This window comes from Falco punctatus, assembly GCF_963210335.1.
Source record: "Falco punctatus genome assembly, chromosome: 11".
Taxonomy (NCBI): domain Eukaryota; kingdom Metazoa; phylum Chordata; class Aves; order Falconiformes; family Falconidae; genus Falco; species Falco punctatus.
In genome coordinates, this window is record NC_137591.1 from 27018845 (window position 1) to 27043457 (window position 24613).

Here is a 24613-nt window from a genome sequence, read left to right on the forward strand (position 1 = left end):
AACGGGGTTAATGTGCAAGTGGTTGCCTCCATTTATACAGAAAGATTTTTATTTTTAACATACCAGATTATTGTACTTATCTGCTCCTAGAAAATATGTACTGTATAAACACATCCTTTATCTTGAACTTCAGTATTTCTGTGCTTCCAAGAAGAGTAAAAACATCTGGCTAAATTACTATGTGTGAGTACAATATGCAGGCAAAACCCTGTATGAATTGCATATAAAATAAACCATGGCTTCGTTCCTTTTTGGTTTTCCAAATGTTCAGTGCGACCAGTCTGTTGAAATGGCACCTCTGATACATGTCAGCACAATGATAACTGATGTACCGAAACGCTTCTTTTCTGAATAAAATCAAGTTCTGTTCTTGTTCTATAGCTCCCAATGTTTTAAAGTTTAATTCTATTCTGTGTGTTCCCCCCCAACAAAGTCCCCCAAACCGGAACGGTACAAACTGTTGCACACCAGCGGTGATGGCTCCAAGGGACTGGCTGGACGGAGTTGTCATGTGTCTGCCTGTCTACACTTGCTGTGCAGAACATCCTCTCACCTGTACAGCAGGCACAGACAGGCAGTCGCATGACAACCCAGCCTGAGGGACAGCCGCCAGTGGGAAACCGCTCTGACACACCAGAGCATCTTCACCAACAGCTCCAGCCAAGAGTCACTCTGGATCTCAGACGGCCGGTCAGTAACCAAGCCGCGTACTGCAACCCACCTAGAGTCAACCCAACACTGCCTATAAAATACAATAAAACCCACTGCTGAAATTTTTACTGTGCTTCCTATAGTACTCTTTTCCTAGTTGTTCTCATTAACTCACTAACAATAAGGTTTATTTATACACAGCTTTGCGGCACCATTGTTTGTTTCGTCCTCCCATTTACTTCTCAGGCATAACTCAAGCAACTTGCATTAGCAGATTATTGTCGGTATAAAAATCACTAACATTCCTGCTAGCCACAGAAGCTGAGAGCAGTTAATTGTGTGGCGAGTTAATTCTGTGAACATACACAATGTCAGACCTTAAAGTAACTTATCCCCTTTCCAAAACTCTCTCACCTCCTCACTTATTTTCCTATCTCCCTCCCAAATCACACACAAGTTTACAATTGGGAATAAACTGTGAAATCATAATACAAGCTGCATCTATTGTTGGATGTTGACAATACTATCTTTTCCTACTGAAACTGAATGGAAATATTTTATTTGGAAATAAGACTGAAGGGAATTTTTCCAATAAATGTAAATTTCGCATTTTCAGAAGTTCTCATCCTAGAGCCCAGTCTGGCATCCTTTGCCCACCAAGCGAAATCTCTGGATGCTTTGGACAGAATAATAAAATCACATTCTCTGACCATGCCCTGTAAATATGCTACACCACTTTACAAATGGCACCCTTTTGTGTACAATAAAGAGCTTTTCGATTCACAAGCTAGGGTGGTGTTCCACATTCCCAAAGTCCATTTTATCCTAGTGAAAGTGTCTAATTCACAAACCTCATATTTGCAGGTTGACTCTCAAATGAATCTCAGCACAAAAGCTTACAACTTTTTGTGCAACTTAACAAATCAGTAACAACTGAGAGTGAAGATGCTCAGCTTGAATACTTTGTGTGTGCATAGGTATGCCTTGCAATACTTTAGCTAGTATCACACGGAATGCCAGCCTCATGGCGGTAGACAATATTTTCCTTGCTTCATTTTAAGCAACTGGAAAAGCACAAAGTCATGGTACTGGTCATGCAGCAAATTTATGAACACAAGCAACTGTACACAGGATCAGGAACTAATCCAGTTTAGTATTCACATAACTGATACTGTAACTGCTTTAACCACACTGTTCAAACATCAACTTCATATTTCCATAATTACAAGCCTCAAAAGCATCCTTAGGCACTGATTCCCACCTCATCAGGAATAAAATCCTGTTGCACGTTTGAGCAGCAACAGAATCATGTCAAGAAACCGTTTCTTTTGTAGTACTGATCCCATACAACACATTTTGAAAACTTTTGCCAAAGTAACTCGCTTCGAAATGCATTCCACTGTGAATTTTCCACTTCTAAAAGCTGCAGCTCTCAAATAAAGGAAATAATTTACATCCTTCTGATGGCACTAGCAAGCAACCACTTGCATTCAGAGAGTGACTGTCATCTCAGAGTAAATTCCAGAGTACAGAAAATGGGCTCAGCTTACACTAGAGGGGGTGCACAGCCCCAGAGGTCCTAGCAAGCGCTGTAGCTTTGCACAGTACGTTGTGAGAGCCTTCTGGCACACAAGCTGCTACAACCTTCCTTTTACTTGGGGACAGAGGCGCAGGGGGCACAAACTCATCGCTGTGGCAAGACAGCAAAGGTGAGACCTGACTTTCTGCACCTTCCCCAGCTGTGATGGAGAGGGTCATGCTACTGTGCAAGGACTGCAGAAGTGACAGGCCCGAGTGGGAGGTGTGGGGGATCTGAACTCCCTGCGACCTCTCAGCCTGCACAGCCGTGCCGAGCCTGGGCACAGTTCGGACACATAAACATGGGTATCACTTCACACATCACTGCAGACTATGTATCTTACCAGGGTGGAAATGCACCAGTGGGCAGCCATTTCAATAATCATCTGAGAACGGGATGTGACAACTACTCAAACAAGCTGAAAGTGAAGAGAACATTTTAAGGAGACGAAATGTAATTACAAAAATTGGAATTCAGCCAAGAGACCAAATATTTCCTTCTTAATTTTCAAAGCCAGTAGTTCCATTTCTGAAACAAGTCACTTGCCTTCTGACTAACCTAATGGTCAAGCTCTGGCTTTGACCTTGTTCAGAGAGCATCCGAAACAGACCTCACTAATTTTAAGTCGTATTGAGAAAAGCCCAGTAAAGAGAGAGAGAGAGAGGGAGAGAGTGCAATCCTGCAATCCAACATAACTTTGTGAACTCTTTCCCAGGACAGAATAATCAAACTATACAGCTAATCTGTACTCAAGGAGGAACTTCTTGAACCAGCAAAGCATGGAATAGTACTACACTATTATCTTCTCTTACCACTCTAAGAAGTTCCTGAGTGATCTCCCATGGTGGCCTGAATGTACTACTTGTATTTTCATGACTCCCAAAACACAACTCTTTGGCAGTTAAAAGACACTATTTTAAAGCATGCATACAGCAAACAGACAGTGGCCATTTCCCTCCACGTACTATTCTGAGATTCCCAGGTGGCTCCCTTGCAGGCTATCAAAACAAACAATTCAATTTTAAAGTTGCATAGCAGAAGACATTCCATGAGTATTTTCACAAATTTTTCTATTTCACAAGAAACAAAGATCACACACAAAAAACCAACACCAAAACTAATGTAAAAATTGCCACAGCACATCTTAGATGCACCTCTAGTTGCCTGAGACAGAACGTAGCAAGGGGTGTTAATCTCACCACATCACTTTTTTTGTTACAGTTACCTATGTCTAACCTAAGACAACAACTTCTAGTAGCTCCAAGGTAGATCATAAAACCCAACAGCTTCAAACTGTCAAATTCATAAAGGCACTTTTGCATTTCTTTTAAATTCATTTTTATGTCACTACAATGAAATACTTCAAATTATACTTCAGTAATCTGAGAATAAAACTTCTGTCTTGACACCTAGTGCTTGGCTCCTCCCCTCTGTCTGACATGCTCTCAATTTTCCTGTTACAGGAAACACATGTGAATCCCTTTAATACTTAAATAAAAGGGCAAGGGGAAAAATCTTCAAGATTCACCTAATTTGTCTCTCGATCTTAAAGTCTATCCCTGAATGGCTCAGGAAAAAACCACGACTGGCCAGCGCAGTTCCCCCCATCAGCAGTATTGCTGAAGTAACTACCTACGATAAGCACCACATTCTGGATTCGCAGGACTCAGCAGAGCTCTGGCTTATTTATGTACATGGAGCTCTCCCCAGTAATTCTAGAAAATCCACTGCAGTAAAAGACTACGTTTAAAAGAGTATGAATTGTCTGCACAGTCCCCACCAACCAACTCCCTGTTTTGTTGGTGGTAAGCCAGTGTTGTGATTATTACTTAGAATAAGAGGGAAAGATTGAGTGATGTTTTAGAGCTCATTTATAACTCTCTTTACTTGTGCCTCTTCCATTCAATAAACTGGTTCACACACCAAAAAAAAAAAAAATCACTAAATTTTGCTGAAAAGATTTAACTTTTTTAAAAAATCAGAAAATAATAGTTGTGGGGGTTTTTAAATGTAGCCCAATTTTTCTACAAAAAAACCCATAAACCTTAAAAAAAAAACCTACAATGGCTTTACTGTAAAGCTGATAGTTCACATAAAAATCCCACTTTAACCTTCAAAAATTAACAGTGAGACCCCTGGAGTTTTGGATAGAGCGTATCATTACCAACTCTGCTGAAAAAATAAGTAAACAGAACCAACAAGCAGCCTAACAACATATTGAATAAGATGAGCCACCTGGTCAGCCCATTTACTATAGATATGCGTTTTGCAGTTCTCGTATCACTCACCTCAGATTTACTGATCAGCAGCAACATTTCTTACCAAGGTGCATTTTTTGTCAAATTTGAAAATCCCCACCAACCAGCTAGAGACCTCTGCAGACAGGCTTTTCATCCTCTCAGAATATGAGGCCAGAGCCCAATTGATATCATTAAAGCAACTGCTGTCGTTACTTTCAGAAGTAAATTTACCTAGACAATTTATGATCGATTTACAGTAGATGTGCAAGAGCAGTCCAAGCAGGCGTAGGACAATAACAACTTTTTTTAGACCAATGTGTGGAAACCACAGGAAGAGGGGAAAAAAATAAAACAAAAAAGAAACATAAAAACCCCCACACAACACCCTGTATTTATGTTATCAACATTTTAATGGAAGTCTTAAAGGGTCAGCATTCTCCATGAATCAAAACCAGAAAATTTAAAGAACACAGGTAAAACCTTAAAACGTTCTTGCAGTTCAAGTCTCTACAAGCTGATTTAATATTTTAAACTGGTATCAGGAAACTGAATAAATACTGGGGCTTTCCCCCCGGTAGAAAAAAGTTCTTCATTCCTTACCTCATCATCTTTATACCAGGACAAGCTTTCTGCAGTTAGAACGAACCAGTATTCCTTTGATCCTCCTTTCATGATGCCAATATTGTTGATGGTCAGCCAGCCTTTCCGGATGACCTGTGCAGAGGTGCAGTCAGGCACAAGTTTAGTTCATTACTCACTTGATGTAATTCTGTTGCAGCATTCATTCTTTTAAATAAAGACTTGCTAAATAAAACAAGAACAGGTGCATTTTTTCAGTCTCTGGCAAATTCAAGAGGTTTTGCGGGTTCCTATCATTCAAGAAAAAACCAAAAATGTAACAAAGTGAATATAGTGCTTACAGTCAAAAGGTTGGAGAGAGAGAGAGAAGCCTAAGTATTACTGTGTTGTACTTACAGCAAGTATGAGTGCATTAAGGATTGTGTGAACTTGAAGATACTTATTTGTTATATAATAACACATTGTAAAAGTCCATACAACTTACATATGACTATTCTGTTCTAGTCCAATTGTTAAAGTAATTTTAAAGTTGGATATTAGGAAAAGCACCTAGCTTCTGGCAAAGCTAAGTGGCTTCTGGCATGTATGGGGAATTTTCAGAAGAGGTTGAACCAAGCAACAAAGTGGAGAGCTCCTCTACAGTTAATTTGAAGTTAAGATAGGAAGTAGTAAGGAGACGTATAGGAGAGCTATTTTCTTCTCATAAGGTAGAAGAAGAAAAGAAAAGGAAAGAGGGGGAAAAACCCAAACAACTAAGGCAGCAATAAAAATCAGGAGAAAAATGGGAAAAGCAGAACTTTATAAAATAGATACAAGCCAAAGATGAAAGAACAGATGGGACAGCACACCTATAAATACTAAGGCCAGGAGGTTACATTATGCAAAGAGAAAAATGAACAAAGGAAACTTAAGAGGAATGAGACAACCCAGAGATGAAGGAGAAAGAATGGTCATGAGAACTGGTTTATGGACCATATAGAAACTTTCAATTTTATTGAAACATTTACTGTTTTCCAATACATATCAGAAAGCAAATGTTCCTTCCTATCATGCTCTGAACAAGACAACAGAACTCTCCCAGTCACACAGATGCAGGGAACCTCACCCATTCTGCTTCTCCCTGCAGCAACACCCTTTACATGCCTATGAAGTACCGAGATGGAAAGAAGTGCTCAGAGAAACCCTTCCCTCAACAAGTCCCACAAGCAGGGACTTTGTGAGCAAACACGAGTTTCCTCTTGCTTTTAGAGAAAAATATGAGACTATGACATTCCTCTCATAGGGCTTTACAAGACTAGTAACTCCAATATCAACAAATAACCAGAGAAAAACATTGCTCAATATATATTCTTTGTCATCTAGAAAAGTTTCAGAATCAGAATTCACTCCCATTCAGCAAGCACATTCATGTAAGCTCCTTGGAAAAAAAACCACCAGCTTTGGTATTGCACAGAGCAAGGGACTAAGTGATATTTGATGACCAAACTAATGAAAGAGATCAGAAGTTGCACCTGGAAAACTGCTAAAAGTATTGGTAATGCCCATAATCCAAGCGTATAGATTTCATTTCAAATAAGACAGTGATGTTTTCCCACTCACTACCAACCAGGCCAGCACTGTAAGAAAACCACTGAAGATGCAAAAAAAAAAAAACTCTACAGGTTTTCAGCCTGTAAGGAAATCACTAACAAAGCACTGATTTTGTTTGGAAGACTCAGTAAGCTGAGAGAGAATGAGAAAAAAAAAACCTTCGGGACATGATTCCCAGAGAGAGCCTCAAGGGTATAGCATGAGCAGATTGGATGGAATAGCCTGTACCACAAAGGTTTCTGCAGAAGTTGTCATGATTTTTAATATTCACATTCTTGGGGGTGAGACGGGGCATTACTGAGTACAAACTGGAGATGGAATGCTTGTCCAAGTGCAAGTTAAAGGAAACATACTGATACCAACTTGATTACGCATCAAATCCTCATTTTATTTTACGATGTTTATTGAAGTAGCTTTTTAACAGGAAACAAGCGCCACGCACATACAGCCAGCATACTGGCCTGCAGGCAGCTGCTACAGAACAAGCTGTGGAACCAAGCTAATTTCTTTTTTTTTTTTCTGTGCTGAACACCACAAATGTAAATGAAAGAAATTTTAGGAAGAATCCAGGAAATTAAGGCTCCCCAGCCACTTGAACCTAGCTCCACAACAAGGTGAACTATGACTGTACTGCAGACTAAATACCTGGCAGCAAAGGTGCAGAGATGGTTATTCCCATGTTAGAAAGAAACTGAAATAAGAGGCTATAAGAGAGGCTGCTGTCGGACCATGCTGCCTGCAACTGAAAATGTTGTGGTGCTCCCCATAAAGCACATACCCACAGAGGGGAACCCCGGGCAGCTGGGCCAGCACTCTACGGGAAACTGGTTTGGACACACATCTTAGAGAGGGTAAAAGATTTGAAGGCACATGTCACAGTGGGGATAAAGAGGTTTCTAGAAGCAAACCTGAATAGTATGTTCAAGAACCTTACAATGAGCATTTAAAGGCACGTAGCACTCCCTCCTTATTCCATTCAGTGCTTTCCCTCATCGCTGCCATAGGCTTTGTGGCATGTTAACAAGACGAATTCTCTCAGTTCAACAAGAATGCATTTGTGGTAGAGGTCTCAGACAGACCAAGTCAAGATTTTAATATCTAAACTATACAAGCCATTTAAGAACTAATGAAGCTTTTAATAATTCTAAATGTAAGAACTACATTAACTGCATAGCTCCAAAAGACTGCCTTGCTCCGGTCCAACACATCTCCCCATAGATACATAAGCATCGCTGGGTGTGGGCAGAAGCAAGCTGACTTGCTAATACAAACATTGGTCACTGTCTTGTAAAGGAAGGAATTTGCCAGTTGTTTCCTCAAAAATCCTATGTGCTGAAGATTAGATCCAGCTGTCATTCCCACACAACACTGCATGAAGAGCAGGGCACCAAGCTATAGCAGTATCTTGGGCACGTACTTTTCATACGCGGATTTCAAGACCTGTTCATCTATATCCCTCCGGGAAAAGAGGGTACTGCATTCTCGAAAACATCCTGGACACTACAACAGATCATAATTATCCAAAATACTTGGAAGCAATTCCACAGGACATCAAGAGAGAGAAGACGAGCTTTGTGTGCTAAGCCTCATATTCTTTTCATTGAACTGTTCCCATTTCCCAGACACATTTTGTCAACTACAAAAAGCTACACTTCCAAAGCACTCAGTGCCAGCGCTGGGGTCAGAGGGGAGTGAGATGTCACCAGAGGATGCTGAGGGAGCTGGCGGAGGAGCTCGCCCAGCCGCTCTCCATCCTTTCCCAGCAGCCCTGGCAAACTGGGAGGTCCCGGCAGGCTGGGGGTCAGGCGGTGTGACACCCGCCTGCAGGAAGGGTGGGAAGGAGGATGAGGGGAGCCGCAGGCCGCCAGCCTGGCCTGGGTGCCGGGCCAGGTTACGGAGCAGATCCCCCGAGTGCCATCACACGGCCGTGCGGGACAGCCGGGGATCGGGCCCAGCCAGGGGGGTGACAAGAGGCAGGTCCTGCCTGGCTGACCTGGTCCCTCCTGTGACAGGTGCCCTGCCCGGTGGGTGAGGGGGAGGCTGCGGATGGCGCCGTCCCCCCCACAGCCCCTCCGGAGGCACCGGCTGCCCCGGGCCGGGTCACTCTGCGGGGCCAAAGCCCGGCCGGCCGAGCCCGGCGCGGTGCGGGATGGAGCCACGTCCCCTGGCGCGGGCACAGGCCGTGTCCCCAGGGCTCCGTGTGGGGCCGGCCCCGGGTAACGCCGTTACCGACAGTCTGGGCGAGGGGACCGAGCGCTCCCTCCGGGGGTGTGCAGGGGACACCCAGCTGGGGCAGCGCTGGCCTGCGGGGCGGGGGGCTCTGCGGGGGGCTGGGCAGGCCGAGGGGCCGAGGCCGGTGGTGTGAGGGTCCCCAGGGCTGAGCGCCGGGCCCTGCCCGCGGGTCACACCAGCCCCCGGCAGCTGCGGGCTGGGGCAGGGGGCTGGGAAGGGCCGGGGGGGCTGGCAGCCGGCTGGGCACGGGCCAGCGGTGTGCCCGGGTGGCCAAGGAGGCCGACAGCACCCTGGCTTGTGTCAGAAACAGTGTGGCCAGCAGGGCCGGGGCAGTGACTGTCCCCTGTGCTGGGCACTGCTGGGGCCGCCCCTCGAGCCCTGGGTGCAGGTTTGGGCCCCTTGGGACACGGAGGGGCTGGAGCGTGTCCAGGGACGGGCAGGGGGAGGGGATGTGTGGGGGATGGGGCACCAGGCGGGGGGGGTGGCTGGGGGAGCCGGGGGGGGGGGGGGGTGTCAGCCTAGAGAGGAGGGGGCTCGGGGGAGCCTGATCGCTCCCTACAGCTGCCTGACAGGAGGGTGTAGCCAGGTAAGATCAGTCTCTTCTCCCAGGTAACAAGCAACAGGACAAGAAGAAAACAGGGAAGGTTTAGACTGGATATTAGGAACAAATTATTTGGTGAAAAGGTGGTCAAGTACTGGAACAGGCGTCCCAGGGAGGGGGTAGAATCACCCTGGGGATGTTTTAAAAAACACATAGATGCAGTTCTCAGGGACATGGGTTAGTGATGGACTTGGCAGTCCAGGATTAACAGATCTTTTCCAACCTACAAGATTCTATGACTATTGTTTTCACTAGTTCATTTTCTGGTTGGGTTGGATTTAAGAGATCCATTTCAATATTTTCTATCATATTCCTAAATGTCAGTATCTGCAAACCGGATATTAGTGACATGAGTTATGAACTTCAGGAAGGTGAAAAATGTGGGCATTGCCAGAAGCTAGTGAAGATAATATTCTGACCGGTAGCTGGACTCCATGTACAGGATGAACAAGAGATGACACAGTTCCTTCCTTCAGGGTCCTGATACCTAATCTGGGTGTCTGAAAAATGAAACTTAGAGGGTATGAATGAACGTGAACAAGCCAGAAGGAAGTCATTTTCTGATAGTTCAGCTGCACAAACCCCAAATCATAGCTGTTGTTCTTATTCTTCGCCACTTCACAGATAAACAGGAAAGCAGAATTTGACACAGTAAGTACATTTTATGTATTGCTGCATGACTTACTCCATTACATCAAATAAGGTATTTGTAAAAGAAATACATTAGACAATCAGAAGGTGTTCTATTTCTTCAAAAGAAGGGTTTGAAAGACGATTTCAGGATCAGTGAGAGATCAGTGAAATGTATTTCTGGGCAGACAGAAATACAGTGTGAAAATCATGAGACTGGCTGCCTTCACAACAATATTTGTGAAGTTATATAATATTTATCAAGTTACCCCAGCAGTATTAAGTTAACATAACTCTCTGTTAAAGTTGAGTTACATAACTCCATTGAAATAATTTTGAACACACAACACCCAGCACTACTCTATCTTCTAATTGCTGTCATAACGACATGTGTTAACAAATAGTAAGCATACTGACCGAATAAAAATTGCAAAATCTAATCTGTGAGGCATCCTTACAAGCTATTGGGTCTTTGGGTTCAGTTATGAAGATTCTTGCACTACGGAGGCTAAAAAGGAACGACAGGTTAGAAGGGAAACCTAATACACTGTTTCACTGCAATTTGCCAAATGTCAGAGCATAAAGTGATCAGATCTGTTCTGATATTGGACACAACCAAGATCTTGTGACATTGCTTCCCCAAAAAAATCACTGCACAATATATCACATAACTAAGACACAATAACAGTGGCCTAAGTCCTAAACACATCTAATATAAAGAAAAATTTAGTCTTTACTGAAATAAAGCACTCCGAGTGAAAAATTGAAACATGTTTCCACATGTAGTTAAACAAAGGTTGAGGTGATCAAGTCAATCATGAAGGAATCTTAACCTAAAAAATAAGTATAGTTAATGGCCATTTAGAACAGCAATACTTCTCTAGTCTTGATAAGGTTCAGCTTGCTAAGTTCTTGATAAGGTTGAATCTTGATAAGATTCAACAGCAGCATGTCTCATTCAAGGATATTTCAAAATTTAGCATTATGTGGTTGTCCACAGGTGCCCCCTCTTCTACAGAAACACTGCCATTTCTAACAGCACAGCCTTGTCATGATTTTTCATCACCACCTTGCTGACTAGGGCACATGTTTATAGAATTATTTTTTAAGCAAGTAGCTAGAAATGGAAACATTTTTTTCTGGCTCATGCAAGGTAACAGGATTTAAGTATATCTGAAGAAGCAGCAAAGTATGCTACAAAGCAAGATTAAAAAGAAAAAAGAAATAATAGGTTACTAGGGAAAAAGTTACTTATTAGCACTATAGTTCAGGCCAGCTGATGGGGTCTGAATGCTACTTGTGTCCATAACAAGTGAATCAGATGGCTGGCGTAAGATTGTAGAAGAGGCAGGTCAAACAAAGCCTTCAGACCCAAACCTCCAAATCACTTGGACAGTGACTTGAAACTCATAGTTCAGACTAAGCCCCACCTCTAATTACAGGGGCTCCTTCAAGCACCACAGCAGATTTTGCCACAGGAGCAAAACACAAAAGAGAATTTCACGTACATTACATATAATCCTCTATAATTTGAGTATCTTGCATTCTCACACACAGAGTATCAGTTGGGCACATGGAGCAATGACACCTTCATCTTCGAAGCTTTATCATCAAGGAGAGCTTTCAACACTAAATTTTAGTCACCAAAACAAATCTCAACGCACAAAATACACAACAGTTAAGAGTGGGTCAGCTTTCAGGAACCAGATCTTGCTAGTGTGCTGTGTAAAACCAAGCATTACACTGATTATTTCAAGCAAATTAGAAGACAGACTAACCTGTGGCTTAAAAAGAAACTTTGTGGAGTCAGGTCAAAACCTCAGGCAGTAGCAAAGAAAAGACAAACAAAAAAGGCCAAAGATTAAGCGTGAGAGGATAAATTAGTAGTAGAGGAAAAAGAAGCAAAAACATGTTAAGAGGAATTGGCATTACACTTCTTTCAAAAATGCAATATCATTGCATTCATCTTGCTTCTGAGATACACAGACATAGTTAATAGTTATCTGCATCATTCCAGTTCAAAGCACGCTACAAAAAAGAAAAGCAACAGACTGCAAATGAGCATCCCACTATTTTGGGAAAACTTAATGATCTTCACCTCCCGAGGGATTCAATTCAACTGCTGTTAGAATCAGTGCTGCCTAGACCTTTTTCCTTTATTCAAGGTATGTTTAGTATAAGTTTGCTTGAAATGATTACTGAAGAATTCGATGGTATGGCAACAAACTGGAAAAATGTATATGTTTTCATCATAGATATTATCAAAGAATGTACATGATACAGAGTTTTACTACTTACACCTAACCATCACTGAACCAGGAGTAACTTGTTATAAAATTAACCGCTGTTTAGACAATTAATTCTAATTAGTAATATTAAAGGCATTCACGTATTTATTTACTCATGAGGTGGAAGGGTTAGAAAAAGACTCTGTCCATGATACATTGATCCTCCTGGTGCTATGAAAAGAATGCTAAAAAGGCTTTAAATTTTCTACCAGAAGTAATTCTTTACATAAACAAAATACCAAGAACAGTACCTGTACCCATACACAGCATGTTCATTTACGCAAGAGCTAATGCTTCCTTTCGGTTACCAGAAACTTATTTGCCCACCTTTCAAAAAGAGGTTTACTATGAATAGAGGCACTCACATCAGATAAAAACTGCTTTCCAGTTATATAATAAAATAAACCAACAGAATAAACCAATTAGTCATTTTAGTTTGAGAAACTCAGTAAATTATAAAAATATTAATTTTACTCAAAGTTTTCTACAACATTTTAAGTTATACTAGTTCATACTTGTAACAGCAGGTTAGTAGCAGTTAAGTGATGAACTGCAATTATACTTTGTTGAGGAAGTGTTACAGACAAGACAGTTTAACATTAAATAGTTTAGTAGCAAGTATTTCACAAACCAATGAGTTAGAGACAAACTTTGCCCTCTGAGAAGCTAAATGAAAAAGCAACAATAAAGCTTACAGAACTTAGCTCGTACAATTTGCCTTGAAGGCGGTAGATTGGTTCCCTGAAATAGCAAATTGCAAAAATGAAGTTTTATTTCAGAAACACTTTCTCATTCTTTTCAACTCCAAACAATTAACTTATAAACATCTCTTTATTATCTTTAAAATAAAAGGTTCAGCAAAGTCCTTTATACCAAAAGTAATTAAGTTTTAACAACTAATTTAAAATGCCAAGCTTTTTCTCCAGTTCTTTAGAGAGAACATTCACTTAATTAAAAAAATCATTCATGTTATCTGTGTATTTTTGAAGAGTCAAATAGTTGGTTGATTTTCCTTTTATAGGACACTCCAAAGTGATGACGGTTGTTGTGTTTGACACATGTTCCAGCACAGCTAGACAAGAAGGAAATCTCTCCTCAGAGGGGAGACACTAGTCTTTGAAGCCATTTCAGTGTTTAGACCTTTCGACTTTTTTCATTTTAGTCCAGACTATATATTACATCAAAAATGCCACTCATGCTGGTCAGGCTGTGGGGGACCATCACATTCAAGAAGTTAATTGATTATTTTAACTAACGTCTCAGAAATAACTAGAAGTTTCTTGGTAGGAGGAAGAGGTTGGATTTCTATCCCCAAAAAGATGACTAAGTTTTCAAAAAATGCTAGAACTCTCACTAACAACAACAGAATTGGAGACTTTCTGAAATGTCAGGTTTATCACCTGAGGGATCTGAACTCAGTGGTCACATTTGAAAACCCTGACCTTTCACCTTCTGAGCTTTTTTTGACCAAATTGCACATAAAAACATCGGGAAGACATTCAATACCAGTAATTATTTATACAACATTTCATTCTCTTATTTTTACTAGAATTTTTCATTTCCTTGTAAGGTATGCTCTGATTCCATATTTCCTTTCTGTTTAAGACTTTGCAAAACCCTCTAAGTGAGCAGAAGCCCTCAAAGTTGTAGCATTTTCATTGTTTTCATCTCTCATAAAAAAGACGACTGATCCTGTGAAGTACTGAGCACCCCTGGCCCACACAAAAGCAAAGAAAGAAGCAAAGCTCAGGAGCACTTAGCATCTTGCAAAATCAATCCCATATTCTTATGTGTTAAAAATAAACAAGTAGTTTCATTAACGAATCTCAGAGAAAATGCTGATTAGTCTGAGACCATCAACCAGTTATTCTTTGTTTACTTTGAGAGAAGCCTATGGTACATAATCAACATCTTTGTGTCATCAACTGAAAGTTTTCACAAGAGGTAAAGGCAAATCCACTTTTGCTTGCTGAATTGTCCCTTCACTGCTATTAAGCTTTGAACACATAAGAACCAGTAAAACAACTATGACAAAGCACACACAAGCAAGTACTCACCAGCATTTTGGATTCTGAAATTCACAGGTTTGCAGTTAATGACAAAATATACTGATGCATAACATGAAAGATTCAGTACATGGGAGGGGGGACACTAACCAGCGGTGCAAGCAGCAGCAGAAATATTAAACAATAAATGATGGTAACAATGAAAGTCAGGTGGCTCTGAAAAATTCAGTAAAACAAGGCAATGATGACACATTTTATGTATGTGTGAAGCAGAAAAGGTAAATGACACTTGAAACAAATAAACGCAGCCAAGAAAACCAAACAGCTTGGATTAACTTGCACATGCCATTATCCATTCTCTGTTAGGTGCCTACCTGATTTCCCACTGCACTTTTGTTAACCTGACTGCTTCTTTGTTGGGCACTAAGGGAAGCAGAGGAAAAGAGTTATACTGAAGAAACTTGAACTAGAGCCAGTTCCGGAGGAACAGATTTTTAGCAGTAATAGTTACTTCTGATTCCAGCACAGAAAGCTAGAGTAACAAAGAAACACAGCAAAATCATTGCATATATGTGCATATTTCAACTACTTTTTCTTCCAGTATAGGAACGCCTGCTTAGGACAGAAGGGACAGCAGATAGCTCCCACTAATCATCTCCTTTGTAACAAAATCCTACTTGGATTGGTAAAGGTTACTAAAAGCACAGAGAAAATACGGCTCATGTGGGTAACGTTGGAAACATTAGCCTCTATAAATATTCAACTGAGACAAAAAGCAAGCTTTTTCTGTTATTTAGTGCAGTACAACAAAATCCTCCCCTGCTGGAGGCTCCTTAATAGCTTTGCCTTGACAGTTTGTTTTGGATATTATTCTAATACTTATATGCACTTTGAGGGTGTAAATATAACCAATGGATGAAGCTGTCACAAAGCTGGTTCAAAAAGCTGGAATCACATAAGAATAGAGCTTATTTAAAATCAAACAATGTTTAAAATACTTTGCTCAATTCTTGAACTCTGGTAATCCCAGTTCCTGAAAGAAAACACACTCCTTTCTCAAAACCATGCAAGTTTCCATTAATTCTAAAAGCATTTGCATTATGCGGTGGTTTGTAAATGTTAGGCCACAAAATTAAAATATTGCTGGAAAGAGGAAGAAAAGTGTTCAGAGAGCAGGCTTTGGCTACTCAACCACCAGAGTGGCCACTGGTGACAGGAAGGGGTTTTTTGGATCAGACTATACCATTCCACCAGGCATTGATATTAGGTCAGCTACAAACACTACTCTGAAAGAGTAAGAAAGAAAGAAATATGTGCTTGGATCACAGCCTATGGACCAATCCTGCAACTGTTTTGTGCGCAGCTGCTGTTCCAAAGAATTGCTGAATCACCAGACTCAATCCTGTCCCAATTCTGATCCTGCCCTTTGAACCACACTCTGTCAAACCAGCAGTCCACAGGCTGCCTGTGAGAAGATCCACAAGGATGTTTATTCCATGTGCCTGTTCACTGGGCTGAGCTCTCAATCATCCAGATCCTTTTGACCAAATAACACTGTGTCTTTCTGGTGCATTGTCTGACTTGCATAAGCTTTGGTGCATAAATTATGATTACATAACATGCACACAGAAAACACAGCACCAACCCCTTACCAATTCAGATTTGTTGTTCGAGAAACACACATGAGATGGTTTTAGGAAACCTAATTGACATTCTTTTTTGTTTCGTTTGGGGTTTGGGGGGTTTAATTTTATTTTATCACCTTAGGACAGCTAATCAGACCGCTAACATCATACTGAGAAACCTATGCCTTTTAGAAATAACCCAACAATTGGTCCTCTATTTATTGTTCTAAATACAAATTACTCTCTACATAGATTGAAGCATGTAGTTGTGTCTGAGTTACACCAACTAGAAACAAAACCAATCCCAACATTTAACAACTCATTCCACTAAATGCGAAAACATTAACATTCTAAGTTTTCACAACTTCATAACTACACAAAGTTGTTCTAAACACTGGCATTCTTAAATCCTTCTCAAGTCAAATCACATCAGACTGTGCCTGCCTTAGGCCCCGCAATGCTGCAAGGTAGTTTGGAGTGTCTTGTGCTTTCATTCTTATGAACAAGGTTCACAGGACTTGGACTGATAAAACACTGCAGACACGAGACAACTGGCTAGAAGACTCAGCAAAAGAAAGGAAACACTATGGAATCTGGGGAATCTATAGTCCAGGATATTTATATACTGCAGAAGCCCATATGCTACCCAAGAATTATTTCATTTTCTGGTTCTAACATTATTGCTATAACAATAATATGATTATAGTTTAAAATATGTATTTTCTACTTTTAAGCTCATAATATATTTTACAGTTTAAATTGTTCTTAGTTATGCAAGTTTTCTCTTCCAGTTGAGCAGAAGTCAACAAAGATACTCCCCATCAGTTTCAACCTACACAAACACTTGCTTAAACTTATCAGTGAACTTAAGCGAAGAGCTACTTGTTATCTGCTTATACCCTGTGCACAGCAGCTGGGGATTTCTAGATCTCAAGTGGCAAAAGAGGAAGGAGCTTCCCCAAGAAACTGAACTTGGTCATTGCAATTCCTTAGAAAAAGCAGAGCAGCGAGGACCACAGACTGAACTATGGGCCCCAGCAGCAGCATCTATGAGGGGGATTTTTCCAAGGCAAAGACATACTGAAATAGCTCCAGATATACCTGGCACTCCAGAATCCGAGACTATAAAACATGGAAGGTTCCAACTTGACACAAAGAAAAATATTTTCACAGTGAGGAGAGGCAAGCTGCATAGAGAGGCTGCAGAATCTCCAGTTTTGGAAGTTTTCCAGATCTGATTGCACAAAGCCCTGAGCAACCTGGTCTGACCTCAGCATTGACCCTCCTCTGAGCAGGAGGCTGGACTATGTGACTTCCCAAGGCCACAACACATGCCACGAATATATATGGAGTGTTTTTAGCAGGGTTTTTCCTGTCAGAAAAGGATGAAAAGTAGTAAATAGCAGGCAGGTTGTTATCTTGACCTCTGGAAGGCCAGCTACCATTCCTACAACATCCTGCCATTTGTCAAGAGAACTGATAAAGATATCTAGGACCTGCAAACAATTCTAGAGAAAGTTGCTCAAACCAAACACATCAACAGTACCCAGCTTTGCCTTCTCCCCTCTCAGCTTACTGAACTCCATGTTTAAACCTTCAAGGCACGCTGTCAAAGATGTAGACCTTCCTTCACAGCGTGAATAGGCCATAGCATAATACATACTGCGATGCCAAACTCTGTTGCCAGCATCCCACATGGATGAAACCTGTTGGATTCCAAACACTATTATGGCAAATATGGCATGAATATGACTGAAGGAACATTTATTCTTCAAAGAGTGAAGACATGTTTAATGTTTTTACTAGTGTCAAAGTGTTGGTATGAAGTCCCTGAGGCACAAATTGCTGGAAGCTGAGGGAGAACATTCTGGAGAATATTCTCACAGCCTCTTCAATTGAGTGAGGAGAACGTCATACCAGGCCCTGCAGGGCACTCTGCTACTATTATTCTCTACAGCCAAACAGCAGGCACACTCACAATTCAGTGACATCCATTACTCTGAGCAACACTATTTCACATGGAATCACAGCTCCCAAAATATGCGTTAGCAACAATGTGGAAAGACCACCAATACTATACATTTCTGTGGTCCTAAAATGGATACAGTGAAGGCTTCGGCTTGCCAAAGCTGCTTCCTGAAACTATGTGATTCCAGACCAAGACATAAGCTTCAGCTTCAGTGAAACCAAGCTTGTGAACTGGGATAAAGAATCCCCTAAAAGCAGGACATAGTTCAACACTGTATAATGAGAAAGAACATGCTCCTCTATGTTTGGGACTTTGCAGCTTGCATCTTCACTGTCACACTTCAGGACTTGTGTTTTGAACTCAGTTGAAAAAAAAAAAAACCCAAACAACAAACAAAACCCAAACTACCAAGATTGACAGTGTCATTGTATCACAGTTTCTATATACATACTTTGCAAAGCCAATGAAGTCTTCATGGTTGGTGTTGATGTAAGAAACCTGGATATCAATCAGCAGCAGCACCTATTAGGGGACACAGGAGAGAAAAAAAAGGATGGGTAAGGTCGAGGGAGAGATTGAGGAAAAGGAAGGGAGAAAAGAACAGAACTTTTGAGTCTTCTGCATTATTGAATATTGTTTTCAATCGTTCAAGCCAAAAGCAACAATATTTTCTAAATCCCACCACTTCTGTTTGTGTGCTTGAGACTACAGAACAGCTACTCCCTCTTCCTATTTTTTTCCTGACAGACCTCATTTTTCACTATCTTGGCCCTTGTTCACTTCATCAAGATCAATCACACATGGCCAGAGAGAATTTAATAACATATAACATTGACTCTAGCTCTACATTTTGCAAGTTAAGCAAAATTCTGTCTACTTGTAGCATTCCAGCCAAGCCAGCAAGGAACCTGAACCTTAAATCTAAAATCAGAAGTCATAGGTAAGTTAGCCCTGGCCCAGAAACCATATAGTACAGGTACGAGACAGCCATTCTGGTGTACACATCTGGCCCGAAAGGTGGGTTAGTCAATGCAATAACGGAATGAATGATTTGTGTACTTACCACTTGCCAGTCCTTCAATAGCCCAGAGACGGAATATGACTTAAACTTGATAATCTAACTTGGCAAAGAACTTGCTAAGGTATTAAAGAAAGCTCATCCCACCCTTAAACAGCTTCTTGAACATGTGTGAGACTACCCTTTGCCCCCATCTATTCAGACTTCCAATTATCAGCAAGAGGCAAGGAAAAAACCTATTGCTCCCAAATGGTAGCATTTAATCTCTTCAAAGTATTTCTGCACAGCTCCTCAAACACAGCATCACTCCCAAAATCTTCACAATTTCCAGAAGATACTAGGTGTCTCACTCAGAGCAAAGGATAGTAAGGATTTGGGTCTAGCTCTTACCACTGAATATATCCTCACTAATGTTTTGATTTAGTAACGATAACTGCTAACAGCATAAATAATGATGTGAATATGTGACAATAACCTATTTGACCAATTCTTGGCATTTACAGAAAGCTGGTATTTTATACTTTGTTCTGGGAAGTTGCCAGGTATGTGCACACAATGAAGAATGGGATAATATTTAAAAAAATACTCAATAATTCTAAGTAAATTGTATCTTCTTCCAAATTTTGAAATAACCAAGTGTGCTAACTAGAACTCCCTGCAAGAACAAGCCTAGCAAAATACAGTTTTAAAAAATTATTTTAAAGACTACATTCACAGCACAGATTAAAGGAAAAGAAGCAGAACATGCTGTACAGCTCCCTAGCTCACACAGGGACAGGAATAGAGAGCCAGGAGTCCAAAACAACTTAGGAGCTCTGCCTTCTTCCCCAAATATTCCTATTGTCACACTCTGCACTCTCTAGACAGTAATTCCTGTTTCCACTTCCAGAGGATTTTCTCACATGTAATCTAAACTTTGAGGTTTCCTAGATTGGGAGTGCTTAGCTGGGTGATAAATGTTCTGAACAAGTTTCTCTGAAATTAATTTAAAAAAAAAAAAAAAACCAACTTGAAGGAAAGCTCGTCACTCCCACAACAGTCCCACTACAATTGCTTGTGGGCCTCACTGCAATTACAACATTGGATGGGTATGCTAAAAAAAAAAAAAAAAGGGAAAAAAGTAGAAAAAAGGCTGGATATTTCTGTGTGCATTTGTTTAATCATTAATTGATTTCCCACAAACAGCTGTTGTGGTACAGCTAAGAAGATGGCACACTGTGGCACAGGAACAAGCCAACGCTACTTTAAGCCATCAATCCTAATCTTGAAAGGCCAGATTAGCATTTTCTGTAACAATTGCAGTCCCTTCTGTCAAAGCTCAGTGGTGGAGGAACAATTTCTTTCCCCCTCTGAAATGTGCAGCCTACCGGGGCAAAAAAAAAAAAAAAAAAAAGAAAAAAAGGAAAAAAAGAAGAAAAATCTTTCATTGTCTTACTGTACTTTGTACACAAGAACTTTCCTCCTTCACACACTTCCTCAAACTGTTAGATCTCCTATTCATTCTCACCTGATCCTTGGTCTTCTCTTCCCTTTCACGAATGTAGCCAGCAACAATTCTTTCTGTTTCCTCACACAACCTTGGATATGTTGCTAACTGAAAAGCAAAATTAACAGAAATTTACACCTGCAGGGAGGCTTCAGCAGAATATAAACAGGGGAGCCTCCAGCTTTCTTCTTTGGAAGTAGGTAATTATTATAAATGCTTGGGCTAAACGTTAACTACACTGCAAAACACATCTTACTTGCTATTAATGGTCATTTTCCAGAGAAACTGGAGAGACTTAAACCCTTGGATGGTTCCTGTGGTTTTGCTCCAAGGAACATTGAGGAAAAGACACTCTGGACATATGAGCCACAGTTTATCAGCCTTGGGGTGAGGTTTCTCCATGCCTTTCATAATTCCAGAGTGGTGCTTTAAATAATCTCCAAGTTTCTTGTTCTTTGAAGGCTCCACCTTGTGGCAATATCTTTACATCTCAGTAACAATACTTAAAACCAGCAAAATACAAAAGTAAATTTGGCCAATAGCGCTTGGAAAAGAATCTGCATAATTCATTCAATTGACATATTTTCCAAACTTTGAAAGAAGTGAAAAACACTGGAAACTCCACTCAAAATATTGCAGTGAGTCCACTTCTCTATGATCTTTGTCAAAAAGACTGTCACCCTTTCCTATTTTAAGAAATAACTCCTTTACCTGCTCATCGGTACAAAAAAATTTGCATTATTTGGAAAAACGCAAAGGATGTGACAGGATATTTTCAACAATGTCAGCATACCTGTGCTTACATCCCAGAACTGCTCCTGTATTTGCTATTATTTGGGTACCCTGCACTCTGAGATGGTGGGAAAGACAGATGAACAGAAGGTGACTCCATAAAAGTAGCCAGTTAGTTAAGGAGTCTACAAGAGTCAATGGGATCTTCTAGAATACCATAGAGTAATAGGAGAAAAGAGAATTGAAAATCAGCAATTGTTAGTTGTCAATGCTCCAGACAAGCCAGTCACAGTATTTACAGATGACAACTTCCCTACAAAGGAAGGTGAAAAGCATGAGGAAAAAAAAGCTTCATATTAATGTATCTGACATGTTTCCTTAGCCACAGCTGGGGGGTGTGAAGTTTGAGGTTTATTCTAAGAGTATATGCCAACCCAAGCACACACTTCAGGAAAACCACTCCCAAATACTCATAGTAATGCTATGTTTAGTTTTGATGAACTTATCTCTTAATTCATTACACTTGCAGGATCTTGATTTTCACATCAGGAAGACCGATGCTCAGCAGTTCTTCCCACTTGAATGTTCAACATTTCTGTGTAGCAAGCTCATCCATCAACACTGACACAAGGATGTACAAATATGAGGGAGATTAAGTCTTCCTACCTTTCCACTTCTAACTTCTCGACAGCTGGAGATCAGACATTTTGGGGTTGTGTATGCAATAAGCAGAAGAAAAGTTGTGGACCTACTACACTGCAAAGAACTGCAGTGCTACCCAGTAAAGTTTCAACATAGAAAAAGCAATTTTCTCTCCTTGATAGGTGCCTCTGAACACATTTAAGGCCTTTACTCTAGAAAAGTTTCACTGTTCCTTCCACTTATTAGCATTAGAAAACTTAAAAGTATTTTTTTTTGTTGATTTACACATCCATGGAATTGCTGCCTACATTCCATTTTCAGTACCAATGTCAACATGTTTATGAAAAGGAAACTGGGGGCAACTCTTGACTCCAAAAAACTCCATTCATAAGGTGTATATATATATATATATATACACACACAAAACAAAGGAATAAAATACTCAAACATTTCCAGCATTAAATTGTTTTGCAGAAGTCATAATTACTTTAGAGAGTCTTACCCTGTACATCAAGTGACTAGATCAAAAAACTCTTATAATACTGTAAAATGCAAGACAAGCTTTGTATTATCTATGATACCATTACATTATATTTACATTACCAGACCTATCTGCAAGTTACCTTTTTAGTGCACTTCTTGACAGTATTGATTAATTCTTGCATCACCAGGTCCACACTTTTTAAGCAAGGTCCTTTCAGCTTGACTATTTGTTTTTTAACAATGGCTTCAAATGCCATATCTGGAGTAAACAAACCTGTTCTGTGGACACAGAAGAATATGTAAGACAGTAACAAAAACATTATGCAAGGAAGTTGTTCTTTTTTTTACTTGAATTGCTCATATTTTCATTTTCAGAGGCTTAGAGTTGAGTAGTAACAAACCCTACACGGACTTCCACAGAAGTAAATTTGCTCCTTTCTCTAAAAAAAATATGTCATTCTAAGAATATTAAAGTAGAAATATGTCCTACTCCTTGAAGATGACTGCAAGAACTCTAAATAGAGTACTGATATAATGCAGTAAAGCCTCTTCAGCAGTGCATCAAACCTTAGCAAAGGAATGAATGGCAGCTGCAGCACTCCATGCACAATCACTTGCATGGCAAACCCGTAAGAATCCTATAGCTGCATTTTTCACTCACAACAGGAGATGTGCTTCTGTTACTCACAGTCCCATATTTCACAGTTGGTCACTGCAGGGTATATGAACCTATGTAACAGACTCCTCACAAGAACCACTTCTAAACAAATAGACCTTACTTCTCTTTCAAACACTCCTTGCAAAGGTCTATCTTGGTAGATAAATTATATTAAAAAAAAGCAAACTATAAAAACATGCCCAAATCTATCAGTTCACTACTTAAAATTGCTCATCAAGACCCTTCAATAAGGCCAGAAAAGTTCACATACCGCACCACGGCTACTACAGTCAACCATTTGAGAATTTACTGTATAAGTAACACAAAGAACATATTCCAAAACACTAAGGACAACAAAGCCAGTAAGCAATGCTTTCAAAAGATACTACATACTCACAAGTGGGTAGGAGGATATGGATGGGGGATCCCTACAAAACAAAACAAAAAAAACACCCAAACACAGAAGAACCACCCAAGATTTTTGGAATCTGTTCCACTGTCAAAAGAACAAAAAACGGGTATGCATGCGATAAGGTGTCCCTCCAAAATAAACTGATCATTCCAAAGTGAAATAATTAGGTCATTCCAAATCCCAAATACATCCTCTTCCCAAACCGAATAATATACTGCAGAGATATCCACAAGGTGAAACCTCAGCCAGCTTGCTTGTATATCTGTCATGTCACAAAACGGTTGAGAATAAAGGAGAGTAAGATAGTACAAAAAGTCTGCTACAATACAAGCTGAAAGTCTTTTTCCCATATCAAGACACAAGTTTTCTTTCTAAAACTTATGACTTTTTAGGAATACAGGTTTAACAGAACTGCAGACACTACCAGAAAAAAAGTCATTGATTTTCTCTGAAAAATAATTTTCCAGCATTTCCAGGTAAATTAAACCTCTTTGGGCAAACCAACTGTTTGGCCCAAAATAGCGACCTGAAAAACTCTTTCCACAGAAGTGTAAAGGAATGGAAGAAAAAAAAAAAAAACAACACAATAGTCAGCTGCTGAGAGCAGTGCATTAGTAACATGGTCTAGCAGTCAACAGCCAGCGTGTCCACAGCATAAAAAGAGCACACCAGTCTGTCATGTGACTGGGCTTGAAAACACGGGAACACTTGCCTGATACCATGTATGTTCTTGATGGCATAACTTATTTCTCTCCGCAGTTCCTTCTCATTGAATTCCATCTAAAGGAACAAAAGTATATGAGATCATATTAGGTGAAGGTTTTAATAAAACACCAAATATTACCTCTCCCAATATAACTGGAAGACAGGCAAATTCAACTGGCAAAATATTCATTTCTAATTACACTAAACAAAGCATAAGTATTTTAGAACATTTCAACACTAAGGATACAGGCAGCAGTAAGGACTGTTTAAAACTGTGTACCCTTCCATTCCACATATACCAACAGCTGGAATGATTTTGTAGAGTCAATAGAGTAAGCCAGAAACAGTATTTGGAAGTTGCAACTTTTTTGGTTTTTTTAAGCCTGGTTTCCTAAAGTGGCGCAACTTCTGTGATTATGGTCTATTTATCCTCCCCTTCCCATCCTACTGTTTTTCAACCAAATTTAAGAAAGGAGTGACCTCAGTT

At 40.3% G+C, this 24613-nt stretch overlaps 1 protein-coding gene across 1 annotated transcript in view; it reads right to left on the minus strand.

Annotated features, from left to right (window-relative positions):
• The window catches only part of DNM3 (dynamin 3), a 192520-nt gene that overhangs the window by 120537 nt on the left and 47370 nt on the right, over positions 1-24613 (minus strand). Inside the window, exons 9-15 of the mRNA XM_080407327.1 lie at positions 24134-24201; positions 22492-22630; positions 20516-20602; positions 18442-18512; positions 14771-14819; positions 13102-13131; positions 5071-5184 (exon numbers count right to left, since the gene is read on the minus strand). Coding sequence (XP_080263453.1) covers positions 5071-5184; positions 13102-13131; positions 14771-14819; positions 18442-18512; positions 20516-20602; positions 22492-22630; positions 24134-24201 — 558 coding nt within the window. The remainder of the gene's footprint in view (positions 1-5070; positions 5185-13101; positions 13132-14770; positions 14820-18441; positions 18513-20515; positions 20603-22491; positions 22631-24133; positions 24202-24613) is intronic.